Below are 20,309 nucleotides of genomic sequence, written 5' to 3'. Positions count from 1 at the left end.
ATGAACCATTGGCGGAAATTTGGCCAAGGTCACTGAACTGTTAGTGATGGCCAGCTGGCCCCCAAACTAGTCCTCCATCATTGCTCTCTCACCCCGCCCACCATGTTCATCGCCACCATGTTCCCATTGCCTTGCAAGTCCAGAGGAATGCACATGTGCAAAGAACAGGGCAGTAACATCACAGCAGCAGCTTTTTTTGCGACTCCAAGTACTTTTTGGTGGCCTGTGGCCAGCTGCCACCTCTTTGAGAGCTGCTTTGCAGTGGCAGCAGGGGGTCACTGAAAACTCCGGTCAGTGTGCCTTCCAGACTCTGGACCAGTCACCGTGAAAGCCTGAACAAAGAGGAGGTAGGGGGAGGAAGCAGGGCTAAGGTCGGGGCCACTAAAGGAGGGGAAATGGGGGTGACTGGTGAAGGGAGGGCGGGCGTAGCTAGGTGGAAATTCCAAAAATTTTCATACCTTTTCCCATGGGTGTGGCTAGGTGAGGGATCATGTGATTGAATAGGCATGAGTGATGTCAAGTTAGCCACACCCACTCAGTCACATGTCCCACACTTAGTCACGTCCACCAAATCAGCAGTGAACATTTTTGAAACCGGCCACCGAAGTAGACATCTAGCTAATCTAATCGTGAGATTAAGTTAAACACATACCGTATATTCTTGCCCTTTCAGATTTCATTTTAACATAAATTTCAGTAGTGTCCTTTAGACTATTCTGCATGATGTCAGTGTGAGATAATTTTACTATTAAAATAATACAGAAAGGTAAGTCTTTTACATAAAACATGGAATGAATCAATCAGACAATTATTACTATGTTCAAATGTCATGTAAAACAGTTCATAGTCTTTACACAGTAAAATTCAATATGTTACAATTTTTACCATAATTTTTTAAAATGAGGCAACTTTATCAATTGCATTTTGAAGTTGAAAGGATTCTTTGTATAAAGAATGACATGGCAAATTACAATTAACTAAAAATGAAAACAAAATTTCTAGCCACCCCGAGTCTACGGAGAGGGGCGGCATACAAATCTAATTAATAATAATAATAATAATAATAATTATTATTATTATTATTATTATTATTATTATTATTATTATTCTTGGATAGGTGGGGAAGAATCTGGGGAAGCTATGCTTAATAGTTTAGCATTACATCTCAAACCAACCAATCCTGAGAGGGAAGCACAGCAAAAAAGGCAACCCAACATTTATTTCCTAAGAATTCCACTGAGGAAGGTTAATATTCTGAAGCAGCTCTTTTATCCTTACACATTGGCCATAGATTGTTTACATCCATTTCCACAACTGAAGCGTGTAAGTAGGTGAACAGCCCCCCAAAGTACAATTGTGACAAACATTACATTAGCTGGATCTATTGCACTCTTGCCATTGGTAGGGTGCCTCGCTGTACAAATTTAATTAAACCAACCATAGCCATGAAACTAATACAGTTTAATCTGCTAAAATCCAAAATAATGGAAAACAGGGTGAATAATCTCTGCTCAAAATGAGAACCAGCAAATTAGTTTCTTCTGCAGTATACTTAATTATGCAGAAAGCCCCCCTTTTCCCAACATAAAAGTTAAAGCTGTAATGGACTCCTCAATTTACTTTTCAAGTCAAAGTAGGCAAGCACAATGCAAAGTTGTATGTTAGCATTTACAGTATATATATTCAAGGACAGTTTTTTGCAACAGTATACTGTAAGGAGTGTGAAAATATCTTCAGTATGAAATTAAGATTTTTACTTCCATCAATAGATATGTAATATTTTATAGATCCAACTTATGCCTAAACTGATAAATATGAATGATAAATTGTGCTCAGTCATAACTGTTGCTGGTTAGAGAGTTAATGAGTAACCAATGTGTATTAAACAAGGCTAAAACTACAAATTAATTCTAGCAATTTTTATCAGTTCATCTTAAAACTAATGAAGGAATCAAACAAAGCTGGGTTACATATAAAACCAAGGTGACAATATATCTTAAATTGTGAAGATTGGCAAATTGCAACAAACTGCTAGTCTTTGGTGACTGACAAGTGCCGTGCTATGCAGGTTTTCAATAGCACAGTGAGTGCAGACTTCTCCATATGGAAGTTCTATTGTGACCAATTGTTCTCAACAGAGGTAGTTGCAACAATCTGCAGTTTTAATGTTTGCAATCTGCAATTTTAATGTTTGCACACATTGACCTTAACAAAGCTTTCACATGAGGAAGGATCTGTTGGACTAAGAAGTTCATGTTTAATTTAATAAAGGATATGTTTGCATCTTCTGTCTCTCAAAGAAATATTCACAATGTTTTAAGTAATGAAAAATATTCTTTAAAAATAGAACTGGTAGAGGAACTAAAATGAATATAAGACAATGTGTACCTTTTCTGCATGAAAGTCATCTTTAAAGGGTAAATAAAAGAACCTATTGTGTTGAATGTTGAATGGAATAGTTGATTGAATTGAAAAGAAATCAATGTTCCTATGGCATTGTCCCCAGATTGAAACAAAAACATTTTGCTCCTGCTTATTTATTGATCAGAAACCAGGAAAAGAAAAGGCTGAGAAGTCAAGGAAATCAGATTGCCTGGTTGCCATGTCTCTCCCAGGCATAAGGTAAAAAGAGTATGGAAGAGAAAAAAAAATACTTCTGCCAACTCAGAATTTAGTTCTTCCAATAATGATTTCAAGAAAATGTTCAGGGGTGGGTTAAATTTTTTTACTACCGGTTCTGGTGGGCATAGCTTGTTTGGTGGGCATGGCTTGGGGAGTCATGTGACTGAGTGGGAATAGTTTGGCAGTCATGTGGCCACCTGGTTTTCTGGTTTTTCTGGCATGCATGTGCACATGAAGACCAGGTGGCTGGCGCGCATGCTGGAAACCGGAAGAGCGGAGGCCTTGAGCACATACATGCGCTGGGAAGACGATCTTCCGGTTTCTGATGCATGTATGTGCACCAGTCACCTGGTCTTCTGGTTTCTGGCATGCATGCACATGTGAAGACCAGCTGGCTGGTGCGCATGCATGTGCAGGAAACTGGAAGATTGTCTTCCCAGCACACATATGCACTTTGGTTGGTTGCTCTTCTGATTTCCTGCCCTCCTGTATGCATGAAGACCAGCTGTCTGGCATGCCAGAACCCAGAAGAGCAACGGGCGACAGCTTGTGTGCCCAGAGAGATGGCTCTGCCTGCCACACATCCGCCACGTGCAGTGTTCCCTCTAATTTTTTTTGGGGGGTGGGCGGAAGAGTATAGTGTCTGAGCGGCAGTCCCTTCGGGACTGAGCGGCACAGAAAAAATAAATAAATAAATAAATAAATAAATAAATAAATAAATAAATGAATGAATGAATGAATGAATAAACAAACAAACAAACAAACAAACAAACAAATAAAAAACCCACCCTGTTTTGCCTCAGAGAATTTCAAAATAAAATACTGTACTGTGTTGTCTATAACAGTGAGCTCATAATAGGGCAATTCTATCAATATCAAAATGTCACTTAAATATTTGAGCTAGTTTCAAACTAGATTTTCTTTCTCTCTTCCTTACTCCCATTCTTTTTCTTTCTCTTTTCCTTCCTCTCTTTTTTCTATCTGTTTCTCTCTCTTCCTCTCTCTCTCCTTCCTTCTCACTCTTTCCCTCTCGGCTTCTGGGCAGGTTTGGAAAACTCTGAGTTGATGATGATTTTTAAGTGAGCGATAGCTCACTGCTCAGCTTAGAGGGAACTATGGCCACGTGTGCCATAGATTCACCATTGCGGTTCTATAACTAGGAAGGGCGCCTGTTAAATACACATTGGCTTTTTATATTTTTAAAAAAATCAAATTTGGAATACATATGTCTACTCCACAAGTAAGGTAAGGATAGCATAAAAGGCAGGATCATTTTACTTAATTCTAATTTCATTCACCTTTATTGAAGTAGCTTTTTAAAGCAATCACATAATATTTTTTTGAACATGATATAAATGTCCTGTATTTCTCAGTGTCAATTTAAAATAAAAAAGTCTGGGAGTACTCAAGATCTATGATTTATACAAATTTTTAATTAAAAATAGGATATGTCTTTTGGAATGCCCCCCCCAATAGATAGTATTAATTGATTATTTCCTTCAATTGTGTAATCTTTATTAAAGAAAGGTTAGGAGCAAGAGAAAAATCTATGCAAATAGTGAAAGTCTCCAAGGTTTCCAAAATAATAAGGTGAGGTCACACAGTGATGATCATTGTAGGCACAAGGCCACTAGATTTTAATTTATTTTCATTATTCCTTTTTTTAAAAAGTGGGAAATAATACAACATTGTCAATTTTCAGTGGTATGATCACAGGTAACTCTAACAACAAGAACAGTGTTTCCAAACTTGCTAACTTTAAAATGTGTGGACCTCAATTCCCTGATTTCCCAGCCAACATCCTGGGTGGGACATTCCGTGAGTTGAAATCCATACATATTAAAGTTGGCAAGGTTCAGAAACATTAGACAAGAGATAAAAGCCATGGTTTAAAGACACCTAATGCCAACTGTGCGGGATCCTCATTTGAAACTTCAGTTTTTTAAATATTCGCATACATACATAAAACCGCTAATAATGTTCATAACTGACAAATGGGTGATTGGTCTTACCTGATATGCCTCTTCCCATAGGGTGGAGCTAACCTCCAAGTATGGAATGACACCGTCCCTTCAGCCAATGAGGACTGAATCTGACAAATTGTATATCTTCGTCCTCCTGCCTCAATTCCACCTCTTTGACGAAGGATGATGGTCGAACTCAACGTGTAGTTCCCAAGTTCAAACAAAGTAGAAGATAACAATTTGATGTCCCAAAGTCCAATCTAACTTGGGGCGGGATTGGAAGTTAGCTCCATCCTACGAGAAGAGGTGTATCAGGTAAGACCAACGCACCTTCCCCATGGCTGTCATTGCAGAACTATGGGTTGAGTACACTGTCATTCTAGTCAGCCATGGCAAAGACTGCAGGTAAGCCTTCACAATTATGCTATGCAGCCAGTGCCCCACAGTGTAGAAGACACCTTTTGTCCCAAGGAAGTGGGTTTAAAAGAGACAAAACAGCTCTGTTCCATGCAGGGTGGAAGTGCACTTGAGGTAGACCTTCAGGGTCCTCCTAACATCAAGCATGTTTCACTGTCCCTATAAAGAATACGAAGGATTTATTTTATTATTTTATTTATTTATTTATTCGATTTTTATGCCACCCTTCTCCTTAGACTCAGGGCGGCTTACAACATGTTAGCAATAGCACTTTTTAACAGAGCCAGCATATTGCCCCCCCAATCCGGGTCCTCATTTTACTCACCTCGGAAGGATGGAAGGCTGAGTCAACCTTGAGCCGGTGATGAGATTTGAACCGCTGGCCTGCAGTACAGCACTCTACCTGCTGCGCCACCCTGGCTCATTTTGGGATTGGGACAAAAATTGAGTAGGACAATTTCCAGGGCACTGAAAATAAGAGTTTATTTTGGGGGCAAATGTGGGGTCCAGTCGGAGGACCTCTCAATCAGAATGGAACATACAGAGATCCCCCTTCTATCACAATGGGATCCAAGACATCCCCAAACAATAGCTGGCCCTTGTAGGGAGCAAATGCCAGATGTGTGGTCCATGTCTGATTGTCAGTTGTGCAGCCAATTCATCCTTCCTGCTACCGCAGAAACCCCCATAGGTCTGGCAGCAAAACAGACTAACTGGAGGGTGGCATTAGATGTAAACTGAGCCATGGCCAGCAGTTTATTGAGGTCCTGATGGCCCCTGATATCAGCCAGAGGGCGACATTCCTGAAGTTATCACAGCCATCTCAATGACGTGCATGAGAAAAGGAGGTGGTGGTGGATGCTCTAACTGCCCAGGCAGCCACCTGGTGGGCTGTCTGGAGTGCCTGCTCCATCCTCTGGTCCTCCAGCTGCAGCAGATTATCAGGTTGACCTGGCATGTGGGTTAATGAATACAAAGCTGACACCGGGACATCCATAGGAGGCAGATGTAAAAGTTGCGCTAGATCCAGCGCCATGTTGAAGTATCATTTCTCCAAATTATTGGGCAAGGGCCCTGATGTGGGAGAAAGCCATTGGCACCTGACGGCTTCCACAAAGAGTAGGGAGCTGAAATCATCTCTGCTTTCGAGGTGATCTCCTCAAACAGGGGTTTCTTATTAGAGGTTCTATCAGAAGACCCTGGGAGAGTGGCCCGCTGATTAGCCACATTCTTAGCTTTAAACAAAAACTATTTGAATAGGCTGTGATGAAACAGGTCCGACGAGACAGGAGAGTTGGCGGAAATCCCCTCATCCTCAGACAGGTCCAGATCTAATCCCCCTCTTCTAGGTTGGACTGAGACCCCCGCAAGCAGTCAGGGGAATGTTGGTCAAAATCAGCACCTGTGCATTCAACATACTCTGAGGAATAGGCGCGGAAAGAAAGATCAGCCATATCAGTAGTGGAAGTCATGGACCTTCCCTTTTGTTGAAGACCCACTTCAATACCCTGCTTTAATGCAATAGCTATCAGACTTTGGACACTAGAGTCAAGTGTTGCAATTGCGGAAGGGTCCTGAAGCCCGGCAACCATCAGAATGAAAGTTACCACAGAAACCCCTTGGGAGAAAGGGATCTTCCAGATGTCACTGTCTGCTATAGTCAGGTTTGTATTGTCCAACAGCTTCAGAGGATGCAGAAAGGCCACCTTGGCTAAATCAATGTCCTAGCCACCTCTGACCGTTGGGGTGGGGCTACCTTGGCCAGCCTGATGGGACTCCTGGTAAGTGTGGGTAGACTGGTGCAAATATTATCAAACATCCTGGCCCTGCAGCTCTTGTCCCTCTGGACTGTCTTTGAGGACTTGGAAGGAATGCCCACAGAGGAGGAATGCTGCTTGTAGGACCTGTCTCTACAGGAGGACGACCCAGACAGCCCAGCTGAAGGCTCATGGTTGGAGATTGTATCCTGCTTGCCTTGCTTCATAGACAAATGGCTTTTATGGTCTTGCCATGCCGTACCATTTCACCTTTAGAAAAATAAGCAGTGGCTACCACTCGAAACAGGCCTTGAGGCCCTTGGGTGCGATTAATAGGGCTCGACCCCACTCAATAAGGCTGCCATGAATGGCTGGCACCTTGCTGAATGGTCCTGGATGGAACCAGCACTTGTGCCACACTCAAAATGGCCACCACTCACAAGATGGCCTCTGCTTCACCAAGTGGCATATAAATGGCCGCTACCTGTCAATATGTCCACTTCAAATAGGTCACCACTGTTTATTCCTGCCCAATTTTTCCATTTATTATGGCACAATCCCTAACACCCACAACATGGGAGGTGGGAGGGCAACGCATGAGGTTGACACATCACCAAACTTTGCTGGTGAACAGCTAGTACTGGTATGAGGGGCCAAGACCCCTATGCCACAGGGCAGATGACAGGCCAGCCACACGAATGACAGAGCTCCAGCAATGACAGCTCAAGTCCGGACTGTCATGGCCTGCTTCAATAAGGGGTGGTGAAAACTAGAGTGAAGGGCCAAGACCCCTATTCCAGGTGGCATGTAACAAGTCAGCTGCATGAGCAAGATAGCTCCAGTGACGAAGCTCAAGTCTGAGCTTTCATGCCCTAGCCGACTGGCAAGAGAGTGGAAGGGCTCCAGAGACCGAGCTATTGAAAAGACAGCAAGTGGCTAGATTGGAGAAACACTGTCAAAGCCAGGCCAGCACGCCTCACACAGAGCTGGGATATTGAGCACTGGATGATCCCTTGAGGCTAAAAGCAAAGGAGCGGGGAGGCTAGAAGCAGCGGCCCTCAGCTCGAGGCTTGACAAGCAATGAGAGCCGAAGCTCACACCTGCTCCAATTGATGGTAGTAGGTCAGCTGGAGAGAAAGCCACAGTTCAATCGGTCAATGATAGGCAGTGGAGAAACACCTCAGAAGAATGGGAGCAATAGGAGAACACACATCCTAGTCAGCCTGAGGACTGAGTCAAAGAGAGGGAATTGAGGCAGGAGGACAAAGTTATACAATTTGTCAGACTCAGTCTTCATTGGCTAAAGGGATGGTGTCATTGCATTCTTGGAGATTAGCTCCATCCACTATGGAGAATGAACTAATACTCCTTCTCTTGAAAACAAGGTTTTCACGCTCATTTGTATACATTCTGCTTCAAAAAACCATGCATAAATATAAACGGAGTACTGTAAAAGGTATGGAATTAACAATGAAAGATATGGAACATCCCTCAGTAACCAATGACTATAAGCATTTCTGGGAACCTAATATGAATCATACCATTGAAGGATGTTCTAATACCACAGCAGTTTGTGAAATATCCAAGAACAGCCATTCTTATAACTTAGGTGCTTTATTTTGACAGAAATAAATAGCTTTGCAGACTAAGGCTTTTTATCCTATGAGTCTTCAGCGTATAGAAAAAGGAAATTAAATTTTCACCAAACAAAAATTGAACCAGACAATCTAATTCCTTTGTAGACTAGAAAACCATATTCTACAATTTATCTTTGGGAACTGTAGAATTTTTGTCATGAGATATTCCCATAGCAATATGTAGGCATCATCAATACAAAATAATTTATTCCCAAATTGCAAGCGCCCCTTAATCAGAATATGGGTATAATGCAAAAAAGCTGACTTCAGATTTAAGCTAAACAATTGCACTAAAACACGTGGGTAGGTTGTAAAAAACATTTTTAAGAAGAAGTGGAGGTGATGAAATCTCTAAAAAGCATTCTTATTTAGAAATGACCTTTTATTTACCAGCCTCCTAGGAAGAATTCATAAATTGTGATTTGAAAAGTATTTCTCCTAATACTGTTACATAGGGAACTCATATTTTAGAATGGTTTTTTAAAAAATCTATTCAGACTATATGCCCTTAACAGCATGCACAGAAGTTATGTTCACACTTTTTTTGAAAAAGCTATTACTCAAAAAGAGCAAAGCAGTTATTTCAGAAAGCATAAGATGAAATTGCATGATACTCAATTAAAAGACCGAAGCAGCATGTGCCTTCATTTCTTTTGACACTTGGCAAATTTCATATTGTGCATGGGCATCTGATAAGTCAATATTTGGTTTTTGCTAGCCAAGCACATATGCAAGCAGATTGCCTTGGAGGAACATACAGATTCATACAGTGAAAGTAAAGTCAAATAAGAGGCAGGTAAGTAAACACATTACTCCTTTGCAGAAATGAGTCATATAAAGTATGGGGACTAATGAACCTGGACAGCTTTCAACCAAATGTTTTAAGGTAAAATAATTGTAGCACCATTTCCCCAAATTATTAGAAACCTTGAGTCATCAGTTTATATTTATTTACTTTGCATCTGGCTTGTTTTCATAATGGGAATAATTAGTTAGGCAGAATAATCTACATTGTTGCACTACAGGAGATCCTCAATTTATGACCACAATTAACCTCAACATCTTTGTTGATAAGCAGGACAGTTGTTGGTTTCATGTTCATTTTATGACCTTTTCTACCATAGTTTCTGAATCACTGCAGTTGTTTTTAAATTTTAATTTCATTTAATTTTAATTTTTTTCACCAACTCTACATAGACAATTATACATTTCGGTCCAATGTGCCATGAACAATTATCCTAATTTTGCACCTTTTGTCTCCCATCTATTTTCCCTCTATATTTCATACTACTCTCTTCCTTCCATCTATCTCCCTCCCTTCCCTCTATCTTCTTTCTCCCTCTCTGCCTCTTTCCTACTTTCCTCCTCCCTCTATCCCCTTCCTTTCTACTTCCTCTTCCTTGCTCTTGCCCTTCCATGAGTAAATCTAATCTTAATCTATTTTATAGTTAACAGATGAGTAAATTAAATCCCTAACTGTAGCATTGGTGCTACTGTGAAACTTCTATCTTTTCCTTTATCCCTCTCATTCCCTCTCTCATACAAACTTTACAAACAGTAGAACTAACATCACAAAATAAACACAACACAAATGCTGTCGATGGTGACAGCTAAACTATAATTCCTTATTTCCATTGATTTCTAAATTAATCTTGCAGTGCTAAATATCAACAATATGTGTAATATAATAATGTTCTTTTTTCATTTTTTGGTCTGTAATTCCCAATAGACAGAATTCTGGTTTTATTTTTAATTTTTGTTTTATAATTTTTGATAGCCAATTCTTTACCTGAAGGTATGTCCACCAAGAAAGTCAAGGACTACCTGTATAGGCTATTGGAGTAGTGCAGCTTTTAACATTTCTTCCCCACCCCTATAATTGTCAACTTTCTAACAGATGCCCAAGTATGATGTTTTCTATCAGTGATTCTTTTATAAAGGAATGTCCTGTAACTGACATTTAACAATTATAACTGTCGCAGATAGCTGATTTGCAGAAATTTATTTATTTATTTTATTTATTTATTTTGTCCAATACACAATGAGGGTTTTAGTGGGTATATATTTATATACACATAGTAAAATACATGATGAAGGTTATAGAGGAGATACTCATAGTAAAATATATCTAAGAAATAATAGAAAAGAAGATATAGTAATAGAACATATCAATGAAAGAATAGAAGAAGAGATATAGGAATAGAAGAAAGGTATAGGAGATATAGGAGAGCAATAGGACAGGGGACGGAAGGCACTCTAGTGCACTTGTACTCGCCCCTTACTGACCTCTTAGGAATCTGGATAGGTCAACCATAGATAATCTAAGGTTAAAGTGTTGGGGGTTTGGAGATGATACTATGACGTCCGGTAATGAGTTCCACGCTTCGACAACTCGGTTACTGAAGTCATATTTTTTACAGTTAAGTTTGGAGCAGTTAATATTAAGTTTAAATCTGTTGTGTGCTCTTGTGTTGTTGGGGTTGAAGCTGAAGTGGTCACTGATAGGCAGGACGTTGCAGCATATGATCTTGTGGGCAATACTTAGATCTTGTTTAAGGCGTCTTAGTTCTAAACTTTCTAGGCCTAGGATTGAAAGTCTAGTCTCATAGGATATTCTATTTCAAGTGGAGGAGTGAAGTGCTCTTCTGGTGAAGTATCTTTGGACATTTTCAAGGGTGTTAATGTTATTACACTGTAATATCAATATTACAGTGTAATTATATGACAGCTGAGCAGGGGGCAGTGATTAGCAAGGGACATTTTGAAACAGTAGGATGTAAGACATCTTTAAGGATATGGACCAGTGTTGGGCTGTACCTGGTACGGAGCCACACGGCAGTGTGGTAGCAAAACTCTTGATGCGCACATAGATGTGCATCTCCAATGAGTGTCTGCGCACCCCGGTGCAACATTCAACTTCTGTGCATGTGCCGTACACAAAGTCTCATATGAGGATGCTCATGCATGCGAGAGATTTCACCTATCTTTGACATTTTTTTGCTTTTGAGCATGCACAGAAGCAAGGAAATCACTAAAAATAGGTGAAATCTCACACAAGTGAGAGCCCTCACATGAGATTTCACCTGCGACACATGCACAGAAGTCGAATCTCACATTGACACATGCATGTACGCGCACCCATGCCTGTCTCCCAGAGCGCACCAGTAGTGCTGAAGATGAGCAGCCCTTCAGTAGTATGGACGTTTATAAAATATTTACATTCATGTTCAATGAGGGGCATATGAGAGAAATGCATGAGGTAGTTAGGCCAAATATGTCTCAAGAGGACACTCTCAATACATCCCCAGTAGTAATATGTAAATTACTACAGGTTTATTTGTTATGAAACACTTACCGGGAATGAATGCTGTGTTATACTTCTACACACCAAATATGGGGGAGGGGGAACCGTCAGCAAATGTGGGGGAAAGATTGTCTCTGAATATATGCCAGATCTGTTCTTGATTAATTTTAAGGTTTGGTTTAAATGATGGTCTTGAAGCAGAAATTCTCATTTGCAATTTTCAAGGACAATGTTATTCAAGCCAAAAGATAAAATACACACACCATTCATCATATAGTATCAATTCTCAATGTTTTCTTATTTTTACGTAATATTCTCAAATAATAAATGCAATGGAATAAACCACACGCACATTCCTCCTATTACCAACAAATTATTTGCAGCCCTTGGGGATGGATGGATGAATAAATTAATCGAGTGTAACAAACGTCTGAGTGCCAGAAATCTCTCCTTCAAATGCAGAAAGCGATTACCTTAAACGATAGATGCATTCATACGTCTTTGATAGATGTATTTATATGAGCACAGAAACAGTAAGAAAAAAATATTGCTATGAAATGATGTTAGAAAACCAAACAATGCAAGAGGCACAGTAATATCACCTACAAATAAGTATGAAATCATCCAGTAGGACTGATCCACAATTAATGGCCATTGCTGAAGAATCAGAATTTCAAGAGCAGTAAACAGACATGTTTATAATGAGCTGATACTCACAGCACTACTGCATTGAATTCTATAGTTTCTTTCATGTGTGCATACTTCTAGCCCAAGCCATAATGACAGGAGAAAAACCATAGGGGGGAAAGATGATAAGGAAAGGGGGGTGGGGTAGGGTATTTCTTTTGTGCTAGGTTTCTATGTGAAGGAAATATTGAGCTTTCTTTCCCTTTTGTGCAGAAAATAAAAGAAAACCTGTCTCCCTTCTGCATAACTAGAATTAGACAGGAAATTACAGCTGCTTGTTCCGTCTCCAAAAGCCCAGCATATGGACAAACAGGGAATAGGGGAATAATCATTACCAAACACCCCCCCCCCCCCAATGACTGGCATTTAATGAAAGGTAAACTTCATTGCCCTTGAGTATTTATTAGTTTTCAGTTCTGTGGTCCAAAGCTCTCCCAATGCAAATTCTACAAAGAAATAAACATTCTGGGTAGATACAACAGGAAGAGAAAAAGATCTTGTGAACGGGACAAGAGGAAATGAATGGAAAATTCCATGGATACAGGTATGCTGAGATGAATTACTTACTTGACAGGCATTATAGATCAACTGATGCTCCAATTTCTTTACACCTAGAATCTGCTGGAACATCTCATATAGTTGTTCTTTGCTTAAGATGAGTTCAGATACAGCACTTAAAGCCATCCTACTGGACTGTTTATACAGATCCTCTTCTCCTCTGTAAATGGCATCGTATTTGGCTATCCAAGAACTGAGCACGGTCTCTTTGCTTAATCCATCTATCTCAGGCAAACTTCGGACTCTTTTTTCTATGTTCTTCTTAAAAACATCTCTGAAATCATTTGCTGAGCATCCGCCACTGTGGACCATCCTAGCAACTCGGTCACTCCTGAGGAAAACCTTTGGAACGAAGAAGAAAGACATTAGAATATAGGCAGGCAAGGAAAAGAGGCAAACAGATTTTTAAAGACTATTGTGCTGTGGAGCAATTTTACTGCCTTGATAAGGAATCGTGTAGATATTTCATATCAGCTAAAAACATCCTGGAAGCAGGAAACAAACTATTTCCAGAGCACTAAAACAAGAAAAACCTTGTCATTCAATATCTATTGATTTTTACTTATGCTGAGCATTTTTTTAAAATCATGATGTTTCAGATAACTACTGTATGTAACTACAAATTATTCTCCTCATGTACTTCACCCTTTTTCTTAAGAAATTACATGTCTCAACCAAAACCTTTCTGAATTTATATTCCTGAATGATTTTTCTATTCCTGAGTCTAAACATAAATTGTGCAATTCACCACAATTGTTAAATCAATGCTATGGTGGCTAAATAGACCAAGGACTTATTATGGGCATAGTTTTTCCAAAAATCAGAAATAAATACTTTCAGCAAACCTGTCATAAAATACAATCACACGATTGGACCCTGCAAATGGCCATAAATGCATCCAAGTTGTTGAGTGCCTGAAGCATGTTCACATGATCATGGAAGAAGGAACCATCAGAACTCTGAAGCTATGTTGTAAGCACCCTCCAGGTAGGTCACTTAGAACTTCAAATGGTCACTAAGTAACCATTCATAATTTGAGGACTACCTGCACTTGCATCCTATTTCTCACACTATTGCTCCGGACAACATTTACAAAATGGTCATGTCTTGTTCTTCTCCAAGCCTCACATTAACCATGAACTTGCAACATGTATTTGATTGCTTACTTCTTAAACAGAAAAAAGAAAAGAATTTTTAGGAAATGTACTTTTTTATCTCTAAACATACAGGTGGAAAAAAAGATTAACTGTCAAATCACAGAAGAGGTAGAATGGTTGACATGGAGTCTGACAGCCCCTTCAAAATGAATAAATTTTAAGGCTATCAAACTTGCCTACTTCGTTACATAGAAAAATGAATGGCGGCAGCATACCAATCTTCGAAATAGTTATCCTGAAAAAAGGCTACCAAAATACTGTACAGTGATACCTCATCTTACAAACCCCTCGTCATACAAACTTTTTGAGATACAAACCCGGGGTTTAAGACTTTTTTTGCCTCTTCTTCAAAACTATTTTCACCTTGCAAACCCAAGCCGCTGCCACTGGGATGCCCTGCCTCCGGACTTCTGTTGCCAGCGCAGCACCCGTTTTTGTGCTGCTGGGATTCCCCTGAGGTTCCCCTCCATGGGAAACACCACTTCCGGACTTCCATGTTATTGCGATGCTGCAGGGGAATCCCAGCAGTGCAAAAACGGGCGCTTCGCTGGCAACGGAAATCCGGAGGTGGGGTTTCCCAGCGAGGGGAGCCTCAGCGAAATCACAGCATCACAAAAACACAGAAGTTCAGAGGGGGGTTTCGAGGACTTCCGTGTTTTTGCGATGCTGCAATTTTGCTGAGGCTCCCCTTGCTGGGAAACCCCACCTCTGAACTTCCGTTGCAAGCGAAGCAACCATTTTTGCACTGCTGGGATTCCCCTGCAGCATCACAAAAACATGGAAGTCTGGAGGTGGGGTTTCCCATGGAGGGGAGCCTCAGGGGAATCCCAGCAGTGCAAAAACAGGCACTTTGGCTGGCAAAAGGGGTGAGTTTTGGGCTTGCAAGCATTAATCGCTTTTGCATTGATTCCTATGGGAAACATTGTTTTGTCTTACAAACTTTTCACCTTACAAACCTCATCCTGGAACCAATTAAGTTCGTAACACAAGGTATCACTGTATATCCTGTCTCACAAGGGTGTCTCGCAAATATTACCCAAACTATTTTAAATGTTGATTTTCCAATTTGTGATTTTGTGTTGTTCTTGATAAAAAGTATATTTACAATCTTTGTTGTAGTTAGCAAACAGCTAAGTGTTTATTGATATTCTCAGTCATCCAGGTCATGGTTACCCCAAATGTGCTTTTTTAAACGGCAATTGGACTTTCTTGGTTTTGCTTGAAGACTTCTCATCCCTAGGCTTCCTGAAAAAGCACCTTTGGGATAATTAGCAAACAGGTTACTTGCATTTGAGTTTTAAGTCAAGGTTAGTGTTACATAGAGGTTTTGACGCACCAGCACCTTGTATGTGTTTATTTTGATGTTACATGCTTTGCTTAGACATATATCTAAAATTGGCTGTCAGATTGTACTGGTCATGATATCCAGCTGAGAGAAGTTAGCGAAGGGAAAAGTAACAAAATACCTTAGTATATTTCGGGTGCCTCTGATACTGAACAAGAAATTGTAACCTGTGTTTTCCTCTATTAAACTAAAGCAAATTTCTCAGTGAGAAATTTTGTTCCCAAATTATAACACCCCCAGTAAACCCATGTCAGGCTGCTTTCCAAAAGAACATGAACTCAAATGGCAGAATACTGTTAAAACATCCAGTATAGATTTCAGCAGCTTTTTATTTCCTTTTCAGTGCTCAGGGACTGTTTCTCTTTGTTTGTTGTAAAAAGGTATATGAACATTTAGTAGCATTTTTAAAGGACAGCTTAGAAGCACACATGAAGTTCTTTGAATCTACTTTGAGATCCTCTGTCAGGGGTCTCCAACCTTGGCAACTTTAAGATCTGTGGACTTCAACTCCCAGCTTTGCTGGTTGAGGACTTCTGGGAGTTGAAGTCCACAGGTCTTAAAGTTGCCAAGGTTGATGACTCCTGCTCTATGTGACTTCTTAGGATGCGTATGTAATTAATCAAAGACTTTGACAAATCACAATTTGTTCATACAACTATGCACCCATAACTCATTAATTACATCATAACAATCTCTTCACTCACAATGTAATCCTCAATTGGTTAGGACCACCTATGACATTAATTCAAATAAAAATAACAATGAGTAGAAGAAATATATGGTGCCATAACAGAAGAGGAATGGGAAAAAATTTCAAAGCTGAGAGAAGATGCCCAACCATCTTGATTCTATCTGAAAGGCAATGGGTAGCAAATGCATTATGTAAGGCAAAAGACAAAATGGGAAAATTGTTACATGGTTTCTTAGCAGAATATAATAAAGAATCTTACGTTATATTCTGAAAAGCATAATACCGTGTTTCCCTGAAAAATATGACTTATCCCAAAAATGAGCCCTAGCTTGATTTTACATGGGCGCTTAATAAGCCCTACTCCAAAAATAAGCTCTAAAGACCCCACCCACTCTGTCCCACTGTCTGGTTGTACGGGGTGGGGAGAGGTGCATGAGTAAAAATCAAGCTGGGGCTGGATCTGCCTCACACAACCCACACCCACTTACCTTAGGACCACCACAGCCAGGTGTGACAGATGTCGGGTTGTGGCAGCAGTGGTACCTTGCTGTGGTGGCCCTCAGGTAATACATCTCCCTAAAATAAGCCCTAGTGTTTATTTTGGAGCCCAAAAGAAAATAAGACCAGGTCTTATTTTCGGGAAAACATGATATGCACAAAGTTTGCTGCATTTGATCAAATGCAGGTCTGCAAACTCTATGTCCACTGTATGAGATTTGGGGATTTAAGTTGGTGATCTTATCCCAAATACATCTTCTCAGGGAAAAGAAAACATTGGCTCTGATATATGGCATCAAACCAGGCAACTATTCCATTACAAAAAGATTGTTCCAGGAAAATTATGCTGTCAATTTAGCCACAGAACATTCAGGAAACCCAGGAATGCTGAATAACTTGGGAAAAGACACTAGGAATAATAAGCAGAGCTCTACAAAAGCTAAAGAAAGTAATTCCATGAAATACACAATGGAATAACTGCCTCCTTTCTTTCAAATCCTCATTATCTTTGAAGTCTTGTCCCATTACGTCAACCAGTCACACTAATCTCACTGACTTCATAAGGCATTTGGGGTGTTATATCCAATGAAATGCTTGGCTGCTTCATCCAATCACATGCATGTTCTAATTGGAGTAATTCTTACAATTGTTCTAGTATCCTCGTGAGTCACATGATCAAAATTCAGGCACTTGTCAACTGGCATATATTTATGTCAGTGTCCCAGGGTCATGTGATCACCATGTGTAGCCTTTCCAGAAGGTTTCCAAAAAAATAAATGCCAGATTCATTTAAAGGTTGCATGGTTCATTAACAACTGCAGGGATTCAATGAACAACTGTAGCAAAAAGGTCATTGCTTAGCAATGAACATTTTGGATTTTGTGGTCTTAAGTGAAGCAATACCTGTATGATGCCAAAACAATATAAAAACCATTCTAATGGTTAGAACAAAGGAAAAAACAAAATTAGAGGATAGTAATAAATAGAAGTAAAAATGTTAACTGTTGATTGATTAACAAAATTGGTAAAATAGTTTGTAATTGTAGATACTATTTATCTACCTACCTGCCTACCTATCTATTGGACTTTTATGCTGCCCCTCTCCAAGGACTCGGGGCGGCTTACAACATATAAAAATAACAATATATAACATTCTGAATCCAATCAATAATTAATAATCTAAAAACCCAAAGACCGTAAAAACACTCATACCCATTCAATCCACCAACTCGCATCACTTTCGTTGGGCAGGGGCAGAAGTCTAATAGCCCCAAGCCTGGCAACATAAATGAGGCTCTTCCCTTAAGCCCCGCCAAGCAACATTGTCCCTTAAGCCCCACCAACACGACTTGGAGAAGGCTGACTCTGTGGGACCTGACCGGTCGCTGGGACTCATGCGGCAGAAGGCAGTCCTGCGGGTATTCTGGTCCGAGGCCATGTAGGGCTTTATAGGTCATAAGCAATACTTTAAATTGAGTCTGGAAATCAATTGGCAGCCAGTGCAGACCACGGAGTGTTGGAGAGATGTAGACATGTCTTTGTAGTCCCATGACTGCTCGCACAGCTGCATTCTGCACAATTTGTAGTTTCCGAATATTCTTCAAAGGTAGTCCCATGTAGAGAGCATTGCAGTAGTTTGTATTTGTATTAACTGGCTTACTTAAATAATGATATCAAGGCAGAGAGAAACATAAATAGTAAAACATATAAGATATGTAACCATATTATTTAATGTGTCGATACGAATAGCCTAAGTAAACCCCAAGGGGTATATTGTATAAATGTGATTGTATTAATTAACATTAGGATTTTGTTCTTTCTCATTGTTTATATGTGTTTCTTTTTTGAGTGCTTGTTTCTTATTTCTTTTTGTGTGTGTGTGGATATGATATATGTAAAGTATGTATTCTTGTGTTTTTTGTATTGTTTTTAATGTATATAAATCAATATAAATCATTTAAAATAAACCATTTCAAATTGACAGAAATTTAACAATTGAAGCTGTAGTTCTTCAAAAATCCAAAACTTAAAATATCAAACTCCAATTTCCAATATCACATTGGATGTTTTTAATATTGTCATAAAACAAACAAGCTAAACAGAATCAAAGGTAATGTTTTATTTCACACACCTTAAGCTCAATCTTTAACAAGATGATTAAGATTGAAATAATCATTTGTCCCCAGATTGAGCTTTTGAGCCTTTATTAATTCCTGTAGGTACTTCTGGACAGATGGCTTCATTAGGAGAATTGATAGCAGAAGATGTTTCATTTGACAGCTGAATACCGAATGGTTCTACTGTAGCTGTAATCCTTTCCACATTTCCAAGCATGTTCCACTTACACACAGGACATGTTTGGTGCTTTAAAAGCCAAGGATCGACACAGATTTTGTGGAAAAGGTGCCCACAACGTAAAATACGAGCTACTTCTTTAGGTCTGTACATTTCTAAACACACTGCACAGCTGTCTCCATTTGATCCAACTTCTTTGTCATTCTCTTTTAATGTACGAAGCTCAAGACATTTGATGGCTTTATTAATTTCAAGCTCCTGCTGGAATGTCTGTATAAAATTCCTTGTTCTTCGTAGCTTTCCAGCACAATAAAAGGTGCAATATGTCGCAGCTACAGAGGAAAGAATAAAAACGGTGGCCATATAACGGGTTAACCATGGGTTACAGTGCTTTCCAACATCAATGGTTGCCATCACTTGGATGCCATTCTGAATAAGATGTAGAAGGTCTATGCCTTTCAGATTGCCAATCATAACAGCCACAGGGCCTTCCTTCCCAAAGTTAAGCATAGGAAACACATTGTTACCCGTACCAGGATAGTTATAGATGATCACACCAACTGCTCCCTTTTCTGCAGCCACACTTATTTTTTTTGTAAATGAACACTGCCCTCTTAGGATGAGTGCTATCCAACATCCAGTATTTCCTGACTTAAAATTTGTTACAGAACTGCATGCATTTTGATGGGGCTCCTCTGCAGCTATCACTATGCCGGACACCTTCTTCAAGGGTGAGGCTTTGGCGAACACTCCATTTTCTGCAGTCTCCCATACAGTCCGATTCCCAACTTGAAATGATACGTTAATATTAGCAATCCAAAAACTGTCAGCTTGTGAACTCTGCAGGTGAAGCCCAAGGCAGATGCCAAGATACAGAAAACACAATGGTTTTAGCTGTCTTCTTTCAGTGGCAGCCCCAAATAGGTTCATGCTGACATCTGTTGAGAAGTTCCAGAGCCTCAAAGACAACAAAAATCACCTGCACATCAGAACTGAATGATATTTCCAGCGACATACCAAAAACCCATCTTAAAAATCTGGAGAAACAAGCTGAAGGGCCTGCCTGCAAGTATGTTGCTTAGATAAAGATTCCTTACAGACAGTGACAGATTTTTTTCTCTGTCTCCAATGAAGTCATTTATTGTTAAGTAATGAAATTGTGACATCATGAAAACACTTTGCCAAACAGGACTCTTGTGCTTTAACTTATATAAAATTACAGTTAAAAACAAACCTTTTGATTTAAACACAATTTTCACAAACCACAAGGTAAACAGTATGTGGGATACTCTCTACTGAATGTCTTCTCATATAATGTGAATATGCTGGAAGAATGCATAATATTACATTTTTAAAGTTCAATAAAGTCCCCTTAAA

General features: G+C 39.7%; 2 protein-coding genes across 4 annotated transcripts in view; both read right to left on the bottom strand.

Moving 5' to 3' along the window:
* The window catches only part of CADPS2 (calcium dependent secretion activator 2), a 507,583-nt gene that overhangs the window by 306,952 nt on the left and 180,322 nt on the right, over positions 1-20,309 (bottom strand). For all 3 annotated transcript variants that reach the window (XM_070755440.1, XM_070755441.1, XM_070755442.1), the window contains exon 3: positions 12,956-13,288. In XM_070755440.1, the coding sequence (XP_070611541.1) occupies positions 12,956-13,288 (333 nt within the window). The remainder of the gene's footprint in view (positions 1-12,955; positions 13,289-20,309) is intronic.
* On the bottom strand, positions 18,810-19,862 carry RNF148 (ring finger protein 148). The gene has a single exon (XM_070754735.1). The coding sequence runs from the start codon at positions 19,860-19,862 to the stop codon at positions 18,810-18,812; it is 1,053 nt and encodes a 350-aa protein (XP_070610836.1).

Source organism: Erythrolamprus reginae, chromosome 6 (genome assembly GCF_031021105.1).
Source record: "Erythrolamprus reginae isolate rEryReg1 chromosome 6, rEryReg1.hap1, whole genome shotgun sequence".
In the NCBI taxonomy this organism is placed as follows: domain Eukaryota; kingdom Metazoa; phylum Chordata; class Lepidosauria; order Squamata; family Dipsadidae; genus Erythrolamprus; species Erythrolamprus reginae.
This window is presented reverse-complemented; position numbering and strand designations above follow the sequence as displayed.

What these genes read in the sequence shown, in the direction of transcription:
- RNF148 (XM_070754735.1), bottom strand. Translation starts at nt 19,862, where the DNA reads ATGAACCTATTTGGGGCTGCCACTGAAAGAAGACAGCTAAAACCATTG.